The following is a 14,946-nucleotide window of genomic DNA, read 5'->3' on the forward strand; positions in this document are numbered from 1 at the left end:
TTCGGGGACTGGAATTCAATTTCAATTCTCCACCCTTTGGCCAGCTGTAGATTCGAAATGCTTACATAAAATATTGAGAGAGTGTACTTCATGGCAAATCTGATTTTTCTTCTGCAACAGAAATGTGTGCTATAGTTACCACAAACTATATTTTTACTTAGACAATACACAAAGAAATAATGCACTTCAACAAGAGAGAACAGATTCTTTTTTTATTTTATTTTATAGGTAGCTTTGATATAAGCTTCAGGTAAACCCATTTACTACACAGAGTTTGTAAATTTACACCTTCAAATCATAATACTCTCTATTTTAGGCTATTACATCTAAAAGCATGACTTCTCAAATCCTTTTATTACAAGTAGTTCTTGCACATAAATGATACACCATAATAGCAAAAAAAATATGTAAACTTCTTTTGCAAACTACATAAATACTATAATACCTGCCTTAAAGTTCTTCTTATTTTAAAATCAGAATATACTCTAAAATGCTTTACACAGAAAACTTTGGTCAGTAGCCTATGTGTATGAAACATATTTTTTTTTTTTCTTACTGACTTGCCTTTCATGTTGCCTACTTAGGTCTTGGAAGGAGGAGAATTTAAAATAGAACCCAGATCAAAATTCAGTCCACAAGCCAGACAAGTACCAAAGCATGTCGATAACTATGGGCAAAATATGAGACGTAAAAATTATTCCACACACTAACTCTGGCAAGCCACCAGTGATATGGAGGTAACTGAAAATAAGGACTCAAGTCAAGTGCATATTTGATCCTATATGGAAGGAATTCAGCCCACTTGTCAATATACCTTTTACTCTGCTGTACGTCTGTTTTCAAATGCATCACCTCTTTCTCTTTTATTTTGGAGCAAAACAGGTCATTTCTACGCCTATAGTCCTAGCCTGGAAAGTCTCAGTGGCCAGTGAAACTTATTTCACCATCACTGTCCTTGATGTCTTGAAATAGTAATTGAAAATGCATAAATATAAAGGTGCGTATACACATGCGTGCATGCTTGGAGGACCACATCAAGGCCTTCTTTTCCTTTTGGGCTTCAAGAGAAGTTTTTAACCTTTACCTTTTTTTGTTATTACACTTTAAATCTTTTTCCTCAGAATGTTCTTTCAGTTAAAAATCAAATTTTATCTGGAGCCCTTACTGATTTGTTATTCTGAGATTCCTATTGAACACCTAGCTACTCGCCGTGGTTTCTTTGAGGAAAACAGTATTGCTGAAGCATTTTTAAAATTTTTAAATGCACGCAGAAAGAACTACATAGGCTTTCTAAGCAGCTACATAAAATGGCTCAAGTAATAATGTTATTATTTATCTTGGCCTGAGCCCTTTGACAACATCATTTTAAAACACAAGGAGAATGGCTGCAAGATGATGCGGAGCCCAGCGGGCCACCTGGCCGGGTGCTCCCAGCAGTACATGGGACATCCACCAGGAACCCACTGTGCTGTCTGCCCTCTTTTCTGTGAATTTCCTCTAAATGCCTTGTATCCTCTCTTTACTGCCCATCCTTTTAAACTATGCAACACAATTTTTTTAAATTGTCCAATGATTCATTCAGACCTCAAATAACACTGTACGTGGGCTTCATTAGAGACAGGTAACCATTCTCAACAGCTCTGCCCCCAGAGGGGCCGGGTGGGTGGTGGGAGGCGGTCCACATCCTAGGAGCCGCTCTTGCAGACCGTGCCCTGGCTGATACTGTCTTCCATGTACTGGCTGCCCGTGTCGCTCCTGCTGAGCACCGTGGAGGGGATGCAGGAGGGGCGCCTCTCCGGGTTCTTCTCCTGAGAGAAGCAGCAGATCATCTTCTTCATGGTGCTGTACATGTCCTCATCCTTGTAGGAGTAGATGATGGGGTTCATGACGGAGTTGAGCAGCGCCAGCAGCAGGAACCACTGTTTCACGTGCTGCACACCGCACTGCCTGCAGTTCAGGCCGTCGAGCAGCAGAACCACCAGGCCCGGCGTCCAGCACACGACAAAGGCCCCTGGAGGGGGAGAGAAGGAAGCAACAGGCGCTCAGACCTCAGGCTGCTTACAGACGTTTCTTCTCGCCCAGCCTTCAGTCAGCGGCATCAAGGGACCTTAAGGATTGGTTTTGACAACTGCAAAGCAAGCTTCCACCCTTCCTCTGAGCATTGGAGACCTGGGCTTGTTAGAGGCAAACAGCTGAGAACCTCCTTGACTAATAGCCACCTTCTTATCTGTTTGCACACGTCTGTAATTAGGGGCTTACATTTACCTCCTGCTTACTAAGCACTACATAGACCTTATCTCTGTTAGTTCTCTGATCTACAACAGCAGTCGGCTGTAGTCATTATCCACATTTTGCAGAAGAGAAAACCGAGGCCCGATTGTATATGGGGAGGCCCCACACACTTACCCTACACTCTGCTGTTCTCTAAATCTGGTTTTCTAAATGCTTTCCTGAAAATAAGACACATGGCATCTATGGCATTCTCCTAGTGTTTTAACTAAGACAACTGCTCAAAAATTTTATTCTGTATAAATCCATGTTGATGCTTAATAAGCACGATATTATTTTTGACATATTCATAGGCCATCTGCTTAATAATCTGCTCTAGATTGAACATTTTTTGTCCGAAATAAATCTTTGTCCTTCATAATGAGATAGAGATGTGCTTTTTAGCACATTTATTTAGCACAATTTTAGCACCAATTACACATGAAGGGTAGTCTCTTCTGAGTCTCTAGCCATCTGATCATACTTAGCTTACCTCCAAACTTTCTGACATGTTTTTCCTAAAATATGCAGCATAGCTTCAGTATTCTCCTTAGTCGTCATAACGTCAGATAACTGTGACAGGTAACATTTATATGGTGAGCCAGGTGCTGGTATAAACACTTTCCTTTATTAACTCATAGAACCACACTATGAGGTACACATCATTATCATTCCAGGAAACTGAGGCACAAGAGAAGGAACTTGCTCACAATCAAATAGCTTGTAAGGACATCTCATTTTGAACCTAGGCAGTCCTTCTCCACAGGCTGTGCTCTTGGCCACTATGTGACCTGTCTCCATACTGTGAAGTGGTTTCTTTCTCCACAGTCCTTCTCATTTCTAAATGTCCTTGTGCATCCCTTCAGTAAATATTCATTGCGATCTTACAATGTGCCGGGAGCTGTACTAGACAGTGAATGAGGCAAGGACTGCGCACTCCGGGAGCTAAAGTGCTTACAGGGGAGACAGAATAAACAAGCAATCTGTAAACCACATCACCAACTAGTTACTCTTGCTGGTTAGAATTAGTCCTGGACAGTGTTTCCCTTGTTGCTTTATCTTCTTACTGAGAGATATAATAAGCAAGTCAAGAATTATAAAGAGGCAATGTGAGGCCGGGAAATGCCATGAGCTTGGGATCAGACAGGTATGCCCAGCTGCTCACCTTATGAGCTACATGAATGAGGCAAATCACTGCTCTGAGCCTTCACTCCCTCATTTATAAAATAGGGATAATAATCCCAACTGTGCGGGGTCGTCGTGAGGGTCAGAGGTAATGGAAAGTGGTACACAACACTAAGTTGGATTCGCTAAGCAGAGTTTATCATGAGATGCTTTATCAAAGACATCTGCCAAAATTAGGTGTCTAGGAGATAACAGGAGGGTTTAATTCCCCATTTCATTATTACAGCTCACCAGTGGCTCCCTTTTTATTTCACCCTGTATTACTTATGGTCTGACTGACACATAGGAATAAAGAACTGGAATTGGAGATAAGAGATCAGAGATTTGGGTCCTAACTCTTCACTTACTGTACACTTCTGGGTGACCCATGTCATCAGTCAGAGATTTGGCTTCCTAAGTTATAAATCGAGGACTTTAGGCAAGTTCTGAGTTTTTCAAACTGTGGGCCAGGACCCCTTAGTGGGTAAGCGATCAATTTAATAGGTTTGGACAAGTTTTTGTTTTATTTCGTCTTTAAGGAAAGAATGGAATAGAATAGCTCAGGGGATATTACACGGACTAAGAAAGTATTGTTTCATGAAACTGTTCCAGTTTTACAGACTATATTTATGTATGTATTGGTTATGAAGTAAAACATTATTTCCTACTGTTGGGTTTAGTCAAAAAATTTGGAAAACACTAATTTAGATAATCTTTAAGGCCCCATCCAGCTCCGATGGTCTGTATTTCCCATAACAGCAACACTTTTGTTCTCTCTGCTATTCCCGAGAGAGGGTTACTCTGTTGTCAAGAGGGAAGAACCAAACAAACCAGACATCAAAAGCTGTAGCCACCACCTTTGATGTGAGGGGTCCCTTCTGTGGGAAACTGCATAATTCCAAAGAGATCCCAGTGGAGCCTTCCAAGGTCCTCATGTTAATGGAAGGAGGGAAAAATATTAATTTTATTCTTTGTTAAATACTCATGTCCAAATTTAATAGAGTACATAACTTCCAAACCAATGGAAGGGAAAGAATGGAACTAAAGGGAAGAAAAAAAGCCTTCAGAACAAGAAAGGAGGGGGAAAGTGAAACACAGAAAAGTGGGTAAACAGAACAAAATAAGATCCCGGAAACGAAACCAACCATTCCAATAATCAAACTCAATGGTAATAGTGGTATAGTTTAGAAAAGAACAGGTGAAGCTAAACAATCTGATGTCTAACATTGCATCCACATGTGGTAAAACCATGAGGAAAAGCAAGATGATTAATCTGAAATTTACGACATGGTTATTTCTGCAGGAGAGAGAGGGTCCCGTGGTAGGGCTCACAGGAGGTTCCAGAGATACTGGAAATGTTCTATTAAATTGGGTGGCCAAGTAAACAAGTATTTGAAATTTTTTTTTATTCTTTTAAGTGATATTCTTTAAGTTGTCCATATATCTTACATAGTTTTGTTTGAATGATATATTTCAAATACACACACATACAACAAAAAAAGGATAAAAGTAAACCGTCAGTATGTTTTCCTAAAAGTTGTTTTTAAAATGAGATTGTTTTTTAAATCACGAAAGCTTTTTTCCCCAGCATGAAACTCTGGTTTGGATTAGTCAGGGGACCTAAACACTCTAAATAACTCTCCAATAAATAAATAAGTCCTGTTTCTTATAAGGTGGTAACTCATATACATGTTCCCTTGGTATTGAATTACATAAAATAATTCATTCAACCAACACTTGGCAAACTTTTCATTGAGCCATGATTATATGCCAGGCACTGTTCTAAGCATTTAATGTGAATTAACCATTTAATCTGCATGGCAACCCTTGGAAAATAGGTGCTAATACTACCCCAATTTTAAACTGAGGAAACTGAAGCACAGAGAAGTCAGGTAATATGCTCAAAGTCACACAGCTGATAAGTGGAAGAGCCAGGATTTGAATGCAGGCAGCCTGGCGCCAGAACCTGGGCTCCTGTCCACAAGCTAGGCTGTTCAGCAGTGTGTCACAAAGGATCTTACTACTAAAGTGAGTGATATGGGGGTGTGGGGAGGGTACTTCTGGCCTTTAAAGTTCTCTTCATAGACTGTCATATCTGACTGTGAAGCTGCACATATCACAATCAAGTCATTTTTTGGTTTGCTACTAGAAAGATTTTCTGGCCTAGGAAGGAAGGAAGGAAAGAAAGAAGGAAAGGGAAGAGGAGGAAAGAAGGGAGAAAGAATTCCAACAAAAATACAGGCTGGCTGTGGGAGTGAGAAGAAAAACAAAAATCTGCTGACCTTTTCTTTATATCCTTTCCAAGCACAACAAAAGGCAAGTCATCTTTGACAGCACAGCCCAGACAAAACACGCTGCTCAACCAGGGAAGGAGTGTTCAGCGGTGTTGTCTGAGGTGGGGATTACACTCGGGGCAGGAACCCTGGGACACGCTGCTCCACAACTCCTCCACCTGGCTGCCAAGCTCCCCCTCCAACAGATTGCAGAGGAGACGCATGGTTTATCCAACAGGTCATTCTTTGGGGGTTTGTACTGTATGTCAGCAGCTAGAGATAAGGCCCCCAAAAAATGTAAAAGGAGAAGGACATGTCAGGAATGGTTTTTGGCTTGGGAATCTGTAAACTTGGAGAATTCTTGGAGAATGTGGGAGATGTCAGAGACATACATTTGGGGAACTGGCCTATTTCCTAAAAGAGGGGCAGATAATGGATCCTGGGAAATATAGGAAATATATATCAGCCAGTTCCCTATCAATTTCCAATAAATTTTGGAAAAAACTAATACGAATGCTTTTTGGAGTATGTTGACTCAATGCTCAGACCATCACGGCTGGGAACAAGCAGAGTTTTCAAAGAGAGGTCATGCCAAGCCTGAATCGCTTAAAAAAAAAAAACCAGCATCAACAAATAGGAGTGGATCCAAGGTGTCTATCTGGGAACCAGTGGAAGAAATCAGGTATGTTTCTCTTGGAGAAGAAAAGGCAAAGGAAAGACACAATGTGCTGTTAACTGTCTCCAAAAACCTGAAGGGCCACCACATAGAAAGAAGCAGCACTGGGGCCGGCCAGTGGTGCAACAGTTAAGTGCGCACGTTCCGCTTCGGCAGCCCGGGGTTTGCCGGTTCGGATCCCAGGTGCAGACATGGCACTGCTTGGCACGCCATGCTGTGGTAGGCATCCCACATATAAAGTAGAGGAAGATGGGCATGGATGTTAGCTCAGGGCCAGTCTTCCTCAGCAAAAAGAGGAGGATTGGCAGTAGTTAGCTCAGGGCTAATCTTCCTCAAAAAAAAAGCAGCACAGACTTATCCTGGGCCATTCCAGAAGGTCACCCTGAAACAAATGGAAAGATCTAAGTGGTAGAATTTGGCTGTAAGAGTTCTTTTTAACTAACTGAAGCTATTTAGAGAGGAATTGGTTGTTCAGCAGGCAGAGAGCCTCCCCTGGCCAGAGTATTTCCTTTGCTTGGATCATCCTGAGATGCACAAAGGAAAGGGATTTTTCCTAAGTGAGAAATAGGGTTAAGTAGAAACTCTTTTCCAAGTAGAAAAGTTCTAAATTCGACAAGACTAGGAGTTTCAACTCCCCATAAATTTCAAACAAATTTGACTCGTTTGTTTCCCAGACACGACTATAAGACAGTATGGCTACAACCTGATTAAAATGAATTCTCTGAGCTAGCAGTTCCCAAACTTGGCTGGCCATGCAAATTACCAGGGGAGGTTTTTAATAATGTAGATTCCCTGGTCCCACATCAGACTCAAGAGTCAGAACCTCTGGCGTGGGACTTGGAAATCTGTAGGACTAAAACATTCTCTGGGGGCCAGCCCATGGCCTAGTAGTTAAGTTCAGCATGCTCTGGTTCGGCAGCCCCGGTTCAGTTCCTGGGCACAGACCTACACCACTCATTGGTGTCTGCGCCGTGGCAGTGACCCACATACAAAATAGAGGAAGACTGGCACATATGTTAGCTCGGGGCTAATCTTCCTCACCAAAAATTAATTAATTAATTGATTAAAGTTCTCTTGGTGATTATGGTGCACAGCCAGTCTTGTAAACCATTTCTCTATATTGACCTGAAATGGTTTAATCAAACTGACCCTGTCAGCAAAACTGTAGACTCTGAATAGATTTATTGAAAAGTCATGGAAAAGAGAGAGAAAGCAGAATTCTTTAAAGTAAGAAAACAAGCATCTCTAGAGATCAATAACTTCAGCTTCCATTTGGAAAAATGTTTGTGCACATTATAAGCATAAATAAATATACAAACACAAGCAGTGAAACTAGTCTACAGGCAAGGCACACACAGCCCTCCTTGGGCCTTTGCTGGCCCTCTGGTTTGCTCTGCCAGGAATGCTTTCCCACCTCCTAATCTAAGGTCTACTTTTCTTTCTAAGCTTAGCTCCTATGCCGCCTCCTCCACTGGACCTCTCCCATCTGTCCAGCCCACAGTGACCATTCCCTCCTTTCACCTCCTATGGCACTTTCCACCTACAACAGCCACGTGGCACTGGGCGTATTACCTGCTTGATTCCACTTAACATTTCCCGAGAGCTCTGGGCCAGGCAGTGTGCTCAGGCCTTTACATATACTGTCATTTAAAATTCACATGCCTATGAGGTTGCTACTCTTGTTATTATCCCAGTCTTACATACAGTGAATTTGAAATTTAGAGTGGCTCAAGAGTTTGTCCTAGGTCTAGAGGCCAAAAAACGGAAGAGTCATAATTTGAACCCAGGCCTGACTCCCCCATGCAACCTCTTAAGCATTGTGCTATACTGGAGGGAGTGTTCAATACATGCGTCCTGTCCTGTCTCTTAGGCCTGTTTATAAACTCCCTAAGCATGCAGGCAGTGCCTCATACCTGCCTGTATCCTTACAACTAAGGATAGAACCCCACTCTCAGCAGCAGAGGAGATGAGTCAGCTGTATGTAACTGAAGTTTATTAACAGCCCACATATGGCAAGGTACCGCACGAGCTGTGGCACCTGCTGATGGGAACGTGTACAGTCCTGCCCTTCAGGCTCCGACAGGCAAGGAATCCAGATGTGATGATTCTAACTCCTGTCAAAGAAGGTCTCAGGTGAAATGACACTCAGTCAAGCTCAGAGTTGACAGTCAAGAATGACTATGCAGAGGTGAGGAACAGCACACTGCATTTGGGGAATTCCAAATAGTTCAGGATGGTTTAACCCAGGTAGGGGACTGAGGAAGATGAAATCTGAGAGATGAACATGGGTCAGACCTGGAAGAGTTCTGTGGGCAATACTCAGGAGTTTGGGTTTATTTTGTAGATCAGACCCCGTAAGTCTTTGTCAACCAGAAGTTTATCAGGAGAATTAAGCCAGAATGCCCTCAGGCATCCGTTGTATGTAATGAATTAACCTCTCTCCCAAGCATCTAGGATGGTATGAATCATATACCATCTTTGGGCAGATTAAGAAAATACTTCCGTGTTCCATAGTTCATAAAGGAATACCACCGAGAAAGCCTAGATCAGAGATTTTTCAGATTCTGTTGCACCTAATTAGTAGGTTGAAAAATCAGTTTAGCAGTTACAACCAGCAATTTTCTAAAGAATGAAATAGAACAGAACAGAAAACATCAGACAGTATCAAGTATAGTAAGGGTATGTTTCACGAGCCTTGTTTCAGTTACACACAAAAACACGTATGTGTACGGGCCATGATATAGAAGGCACACTACTTCTTACAGTGGGTCTCAATTTAAAAAAAAGCTTAAAATCCACTTCTATAGATCAGTGGTTTTTTAAATCACTTTTTTTAAAAAGTAGAGGAAGACTTCCCAAAGGAAATCTCTTGTTAAACTTCACAATCAGAGCTGCTCTGACTAAAGAAAGAGATGGAGTGGGGGAGCCCGTTAAAGCAGAATTCACTCTTTTCACTCTTGTCTTCACACTACAACCCCCCCACTCCATACACATACACACACTAAAGAATCCTTGGGAACCCCACTGACCATGCTTTGAAAACTACTGCTACAGAATGGTAGTTCTTTGAAGATTTTTAATCAGGGGCATGGATAAGTCTCATACTTTAGAGCGAAGCTTTGAGTGCTCAGGATGGACAGGAGGTTTGTGAAGCTCAAAGTTGGCTCTCACCTACAGAAGAATCACCTGCACTGCCTACTTAAAATTCAGGTTTCTGGGCCCCACCCAGATCTACCAAATGAGAAACTGACGAAGATATGATCTGGCATCTCCAGGTTTAACCAGCTTCCTGGGGAATGCTTTAGTATAGTGAAGAGTGAGAAGCTCTGGCCTAGGCAGGGAGACTCATCTGAAGGCTGGCTAAAGTTCAAGTGGAAATGATAAGGATTTGGAAAAGCAGTGGTCATGAGATGGAGAGAAATAGATGGTTTAGAGAGGCAGGAAGGAGGAAAAACTGCAAGACTTGATGAAGAATTGGATCTAAGAAGTGAGGGAGAGGGAAGAATCCAGGGTAATGGGTAGCATATGGTTCTGATCACCAAGTGGGGGAGACAGAAGGGGCAGGGTTATGAGGAGGGGACAGTGGTTCCCTTTTAGGCGTCATGTACTTGGAGTATCTGTAGCTCCTCCAGACAGAGATGTGTAGACGATAGTCAGAAACGGGGGTCGGCACTCTGAGAGCTCCAAACTGATATACTGACTTGGGAGTGACCAGCATTAAGTGAAGCCATATGTCTTTCCATTAATAAATATTTACTAAGCAATCACCCACCATGTGCCAGCTACTAAGAGGGAAGTCTTCATGATGATTGTATTTGGATAACAATTCTAACTTCCTTCGATTACCAAGTGACAGGTCAGTTATATTGGTAAGAAGCAATTATTTTTTATTTTAATGATGTTCTATGTTCTTTCACTACCTGTTTAAAAGACTCACTAATAGTCCAATTAGTCTATAAATGAGCTTTCCTCTAGTGATTAAATAAACTAGCTTCGGCACTATACTCAAAAACCACTATCAGGAGTTCGGTGCTAATTTTTAAAGTATAGTGAATCATAACTAGAATATTCAATTACAGTACTGAAATGATATTTAATGACTGCAATTTAAGGTAATCAGAAACATCAAATTAAGGAATATCTAACACTTTGGAACACACAATTACAAATGAAAATATTTGTGACAAGTGAAATAAAAGATCTTTTTTTGAAAGTCCCTAGTTAATAATACGTTTAGATAATTTATAACAGCCTTCCTCCTTTATTTAGAAGTTTTCAAAATATCTCAAACAGTGCTCTGGTTAATACCTCGTCTCCATGTTACAGGAAGTAAGAAAGAAGAACAGCAGGCCATCTGGGAGAAGGGCCCCTCACTGGAATGTATTTAAGATAGCTTAGCATTCTTGGAGTTTGGGTAACAGACAGGATATGTAGAAGATCGAGACTTCATGTTCCATGAAATCTGTTCTTCGGGACTTAAACTTTTCTATTCCATCTAGTTAGCCTTGTAGCCATATTTTCATCTGTTTAAAAATTCACACATTTAAAAAAATTCACAATTTAAAAAAAGCTTGACATGCGAGTGGCACGTAAATAAAACATCCCTAACAATAAAAGCAATCCCTCACACAGAATCATCTCACTTTGGCACATGGACTACTCATTTCATCAAACAGGACGATGTATTTTAAATATGTTCACTCTGTTATTCTTTGTTTTTAGTCCAGGGAGAAGCAGCAGGGTGCAAGCAATAATGCTAACCTAGTAAGCCACAGGGCTGTCTGATTACTAAAATAGAAAATTACAACTCTACATAAAAATCAGGTTGTGAACCTCATCCTGGGGAAGCTCTCTTCTCATTTGAAAAGAAATTTTTAAAAGTAAAATTTTAAAGTAAATAGCTATTGGTTAGAAGCATTATAATGTGTAAGTTACACATTCGTAGACTATTTCAGTGAAAATGCTCTTATGATAAAGAATTTGTTCAATAATTTAAATAGAACGCCTCCAGATGTGGTGTGCATTCAAATTCATACACACTTACCACCAGTGTTTTAGGAGTCCAATAATCCAAAAAACAGACTGTCACATATGTGAAAGGAATGAAAATATATACCTTTAGTAAACCTGATTTATTTTTACTGCAGAAAACAAGAAAACACTAAGACACTTCAAATAGATGATGAGCAGTTAAGCATTCCACAAATGATTCATTTAACACTGCTGTTACTAGTGTTGAATCTTTTGACTCTAACAACTGGTTTTAGATACTTGTTTCATATTTGTGGCCAGCTTTGGAAAATTGAAAATCTTGGTGCCAAGGGGTTATGAGATAAAATTTAAAACAGTAGACCAGCTAGAACCACAGCCTAGACCTAATTCTAGTGTTTAACTCTGGGCAACAGCTGGAAATCATAAACTGCACCAGCAAGAAAACACCATCTCCACCTCCAGATTCCTCTTTAAGCATTGTACGCATGGACCAACTGTACCTCAGTGCCTCACTAACTATTACATCAAGGGCTTTCCAGCAACTAAGAAAAGGTGCGAGGTCAGCTGCGGGTATTGGCAGAGTAGAAGCTATTTGCCTGGTATAATCTTAAAGACTGACAGATCCAAACTAGCCTGCCCAAGGATCTGAAATTCCTCCTGCCAGAGTTACTCCTTTGAATTAGGAGCGCCTTTGTTTGTACCTTACCTAGAAATGTAAACATATGAAGCTGTAGGCATGTAATATTTTATCACATAAACAGCCGTTAGGACAGAGCAGGCTCCTGGGGCAATGTAAAAGATATCTTTGATAGGGTTGAAAAATTTGAAAAGGGTTGCAGCATGAGACACGGCACAGGGAAGTTGATCTGAATAGGAGGCAAGATTCTGGATGCCTAGAGGCACAAAACACCATTCTGAGCTCAGAAGAAGGGAACAGGAAGTAGTAGGAGCTGGGGGACTTGACTTAGAGAGAGTTGGGCCTGGAAGAGCGACAGCATGGTGTAGCTCAGAAACTACAAAGTCCTCATATGAGGGATACCACTTTCCATCCTACGCCCAGGCCACCATCATCAATCCACCACATTACGTACTTCTGAGCCTAGATATGGCCTAGAATCCTTCACAGCACAGTGGCCCAAGCAGCCTCTAGAAATCAGTTGGAATTTGCCCTTCAGATGAAACCAGCTTACCATTCCTATTACAGTAAAAAGAGCACACGCTTGAGATCAAGCAGGCCCTGGGTTGAAATCTCGGTTTATGACCATAGGCAAATCAGTTCACCCTCTTGGGCCTTCCTCTATTTTCTCAGCTATGGAATCAGCACAATGATACTGATCTGACAGGGCTTCTGTGAGAATTTAATGAGATAATGTGTGGAGAGTGCCCAACACAGAAAATACTCAGAGAATGTTCCTTCTAACTGCCCAGAAAGTGTTGGTTACTTCCCCTGCTGCGCTTCCTTACGCAATTTATAAACACATCTGGTAGAGTGCTTTGGTTGCTGTCGTGCGCCCACACGAACATGCACTCACACACAGACACAGTTTATTACACTCTGTCCTATTTCTGTATGCATTTGGCTGCCTTGCTAGACTGGCATCCTCAAGGGAGATTCCTTTTTTATCTTATTGAACTTGGAATACCCAGTGCTCAGCCAAGCACCATACACACAGTAGGTACTTCATAAAAGTTTGGCAAATGAAGAAGTAAGGGATCTTGATTCAAATCCAGACCCTGGACTAGAGTATGCTTTTTAAAAGGCCATTCTATTTCTTTGTTCCCAGATTCTTCATCGGTATATTAATGGGGTTGGACTGGAATGACCTGTAAGCTTCCTTCTGCTCTCACATTTGATGAGTCTGGGTTTCACTCATAGCTTCCTTCATGGCCAACGTATAGTCCAAATAACTGAAGAGAAAGGCAAAAATGGATGCTCCGGATGGTACCAAGTGAGAGAGAGGATTCTGTGGTAAATTTAAGATGCACATCACATGATTCCAGCAGAAACTGGTGTCTGAATGGGCAACCAGAATGCTCTGATAGTCACTATTTATTCATTAATACACAGTGAGCATCTAAGTGTCAGACATTGTGCTAATCACTGGGAATAGCAAGACCAAGGAGACAAAGGAGGAAATGATCACCATGCAGGGTGTACTCAAGACACTGTAAGAGCACACTGCCTAATGGTCTCCATGAGAGTTGGAATTACTGTCCTCTTCAGGGTCACCCTGGATTGAGTTTTTAAAGGGGTAGAAATATTAAGAATACCTAAAGTAGTGTAGCTATTATTACACTCTTTTCAATATAAACAATATTTTTGAAATATTAAAAACAATAACACAAAATAATACTGAAACAATTCTAAGCAATAATATTGATGTAAAATAATAGTATTGAAAACAATAATAATATTGATTATTGTAAAGAATAATATTGATATAGAAGATGTTCATAATACATTGTTGAATTTACAAAAAACAGGTTATAAAACATTATGAATAGTATGATTCCATTCTGATTAAAAAGAATAAATTAAGCATGCATTTGTGTGTGAACATGTGTGCACCTAGAAAAGATCACAAAATATATATCCAAATACCCTAGCAGATAAAATCTCTAGGCAGCATGATCCAAGTAATTTTTACCTTCCTCTTTACCTCTTTCACTGTTGTCTTAATTTTTTGCCACGAGCTTGTCTTCTTTGTTTTGAATAATAAGCTCTCACGAAAGCTATTTCTGTTTCCATTTTGCAAACAAATATATTCGCATGTACTAGATGTTCACTGCAAGAAATGCCATAAGATTGACCCTATGTAGCTGAGAATCGAGGAGGTCAATGCCGCCTCTCCCAACAAATCTCTTAACGAGAGTTTCACTCCATTTCACCGACAGGTAGTTTACTAAATAGGAAAATGCAAAGCAGGAGTATGAGCAAGTCATTAAATGATAAAACCATGCCATAGCCCTTGAAGTGGGACCAATAAAAATCAATTGTGTGAAATGTGAGGTTTGTTATTGCAGTATTGATTAAAAAAACATTTTCCATTAGTTTTACATTAGTCACGAAAAGTAAAGAAAGGGAGACATACTGTACCATACACTGAGCCAAAAGGACCCAAATGATCACTTTCCCCTCCCCCCAGGAGCAGAGCTATGGCTGGTCCCCACTTGAAAACAGAGGCTAGGGGAGCTGGAAGCCACCACAGATTACATGTTAGGCGTCGGGGCTTGCTGGCTTCCCTCATTTATCTATTACCGGAGAATGAGGATCCACATGAGTTCATCTTCCAGATAACTGAAGCTTAGCAACCTTTTAAACAAACCTATCCTCCCTTCCTCATGAAGCAGAGCCTTCTGACCACACCTCTGCCTTTTCCTGATAACTGTGTCACCCCCAGAATGGGTGATAGCACTCGACAGCCGCCCTTCCCTTGTCGCCTCATGATGGAGGCCATCAGGTATCCACAGCCAGCAGTCTCTGTGCCTCTGACAAACCTTTCTGCCCTTCACTTCGCTGCTTCTAATGTACTCTGGGCTTAGAAAGCAAATAACCATGCTGCGTAAGAACTT

General features: G+C 41.1%; 1 protein-coding gene across 1 annotated transcript in view; it reads right to left on the reverse strand.

The window, feature by feature from the left end:
• Positions 1–202: 202 nt before the first annotated feature.
• Positions 203–14,946, reverse strand: part of LPAR3 (lysophosphatidic acid receptor 3) — a 72,682-nt gene continuing 57,938 nt past the window's right edge. The window contains exon 3 of the mRNA XM_014830128.3: positions 203–2,011. Within this exon, the coding sequence (XP_014685614.1) occupies positions 1,686–2,011 (326 nt within the window). The 3' untranslated portion in view covers positions 203–1,685. The remainder of the gene's footprint in view (positions 2,012–14,946) is intronic.

This window comes from Equus asinus, chromosome 16 (genome assembly GCF_041296235.1).
Source record: "Equus asinus isolate D_3611 breed Donkey chromosome 16, EquAss-T2T_v2, whole genome shotgun sequence".
Taxonomy (NCBI): Eukaryota; Metazoa; Chordata; class Mammalia; order Perissodactyla; family Equidae; genus Equus; species Equus asinus.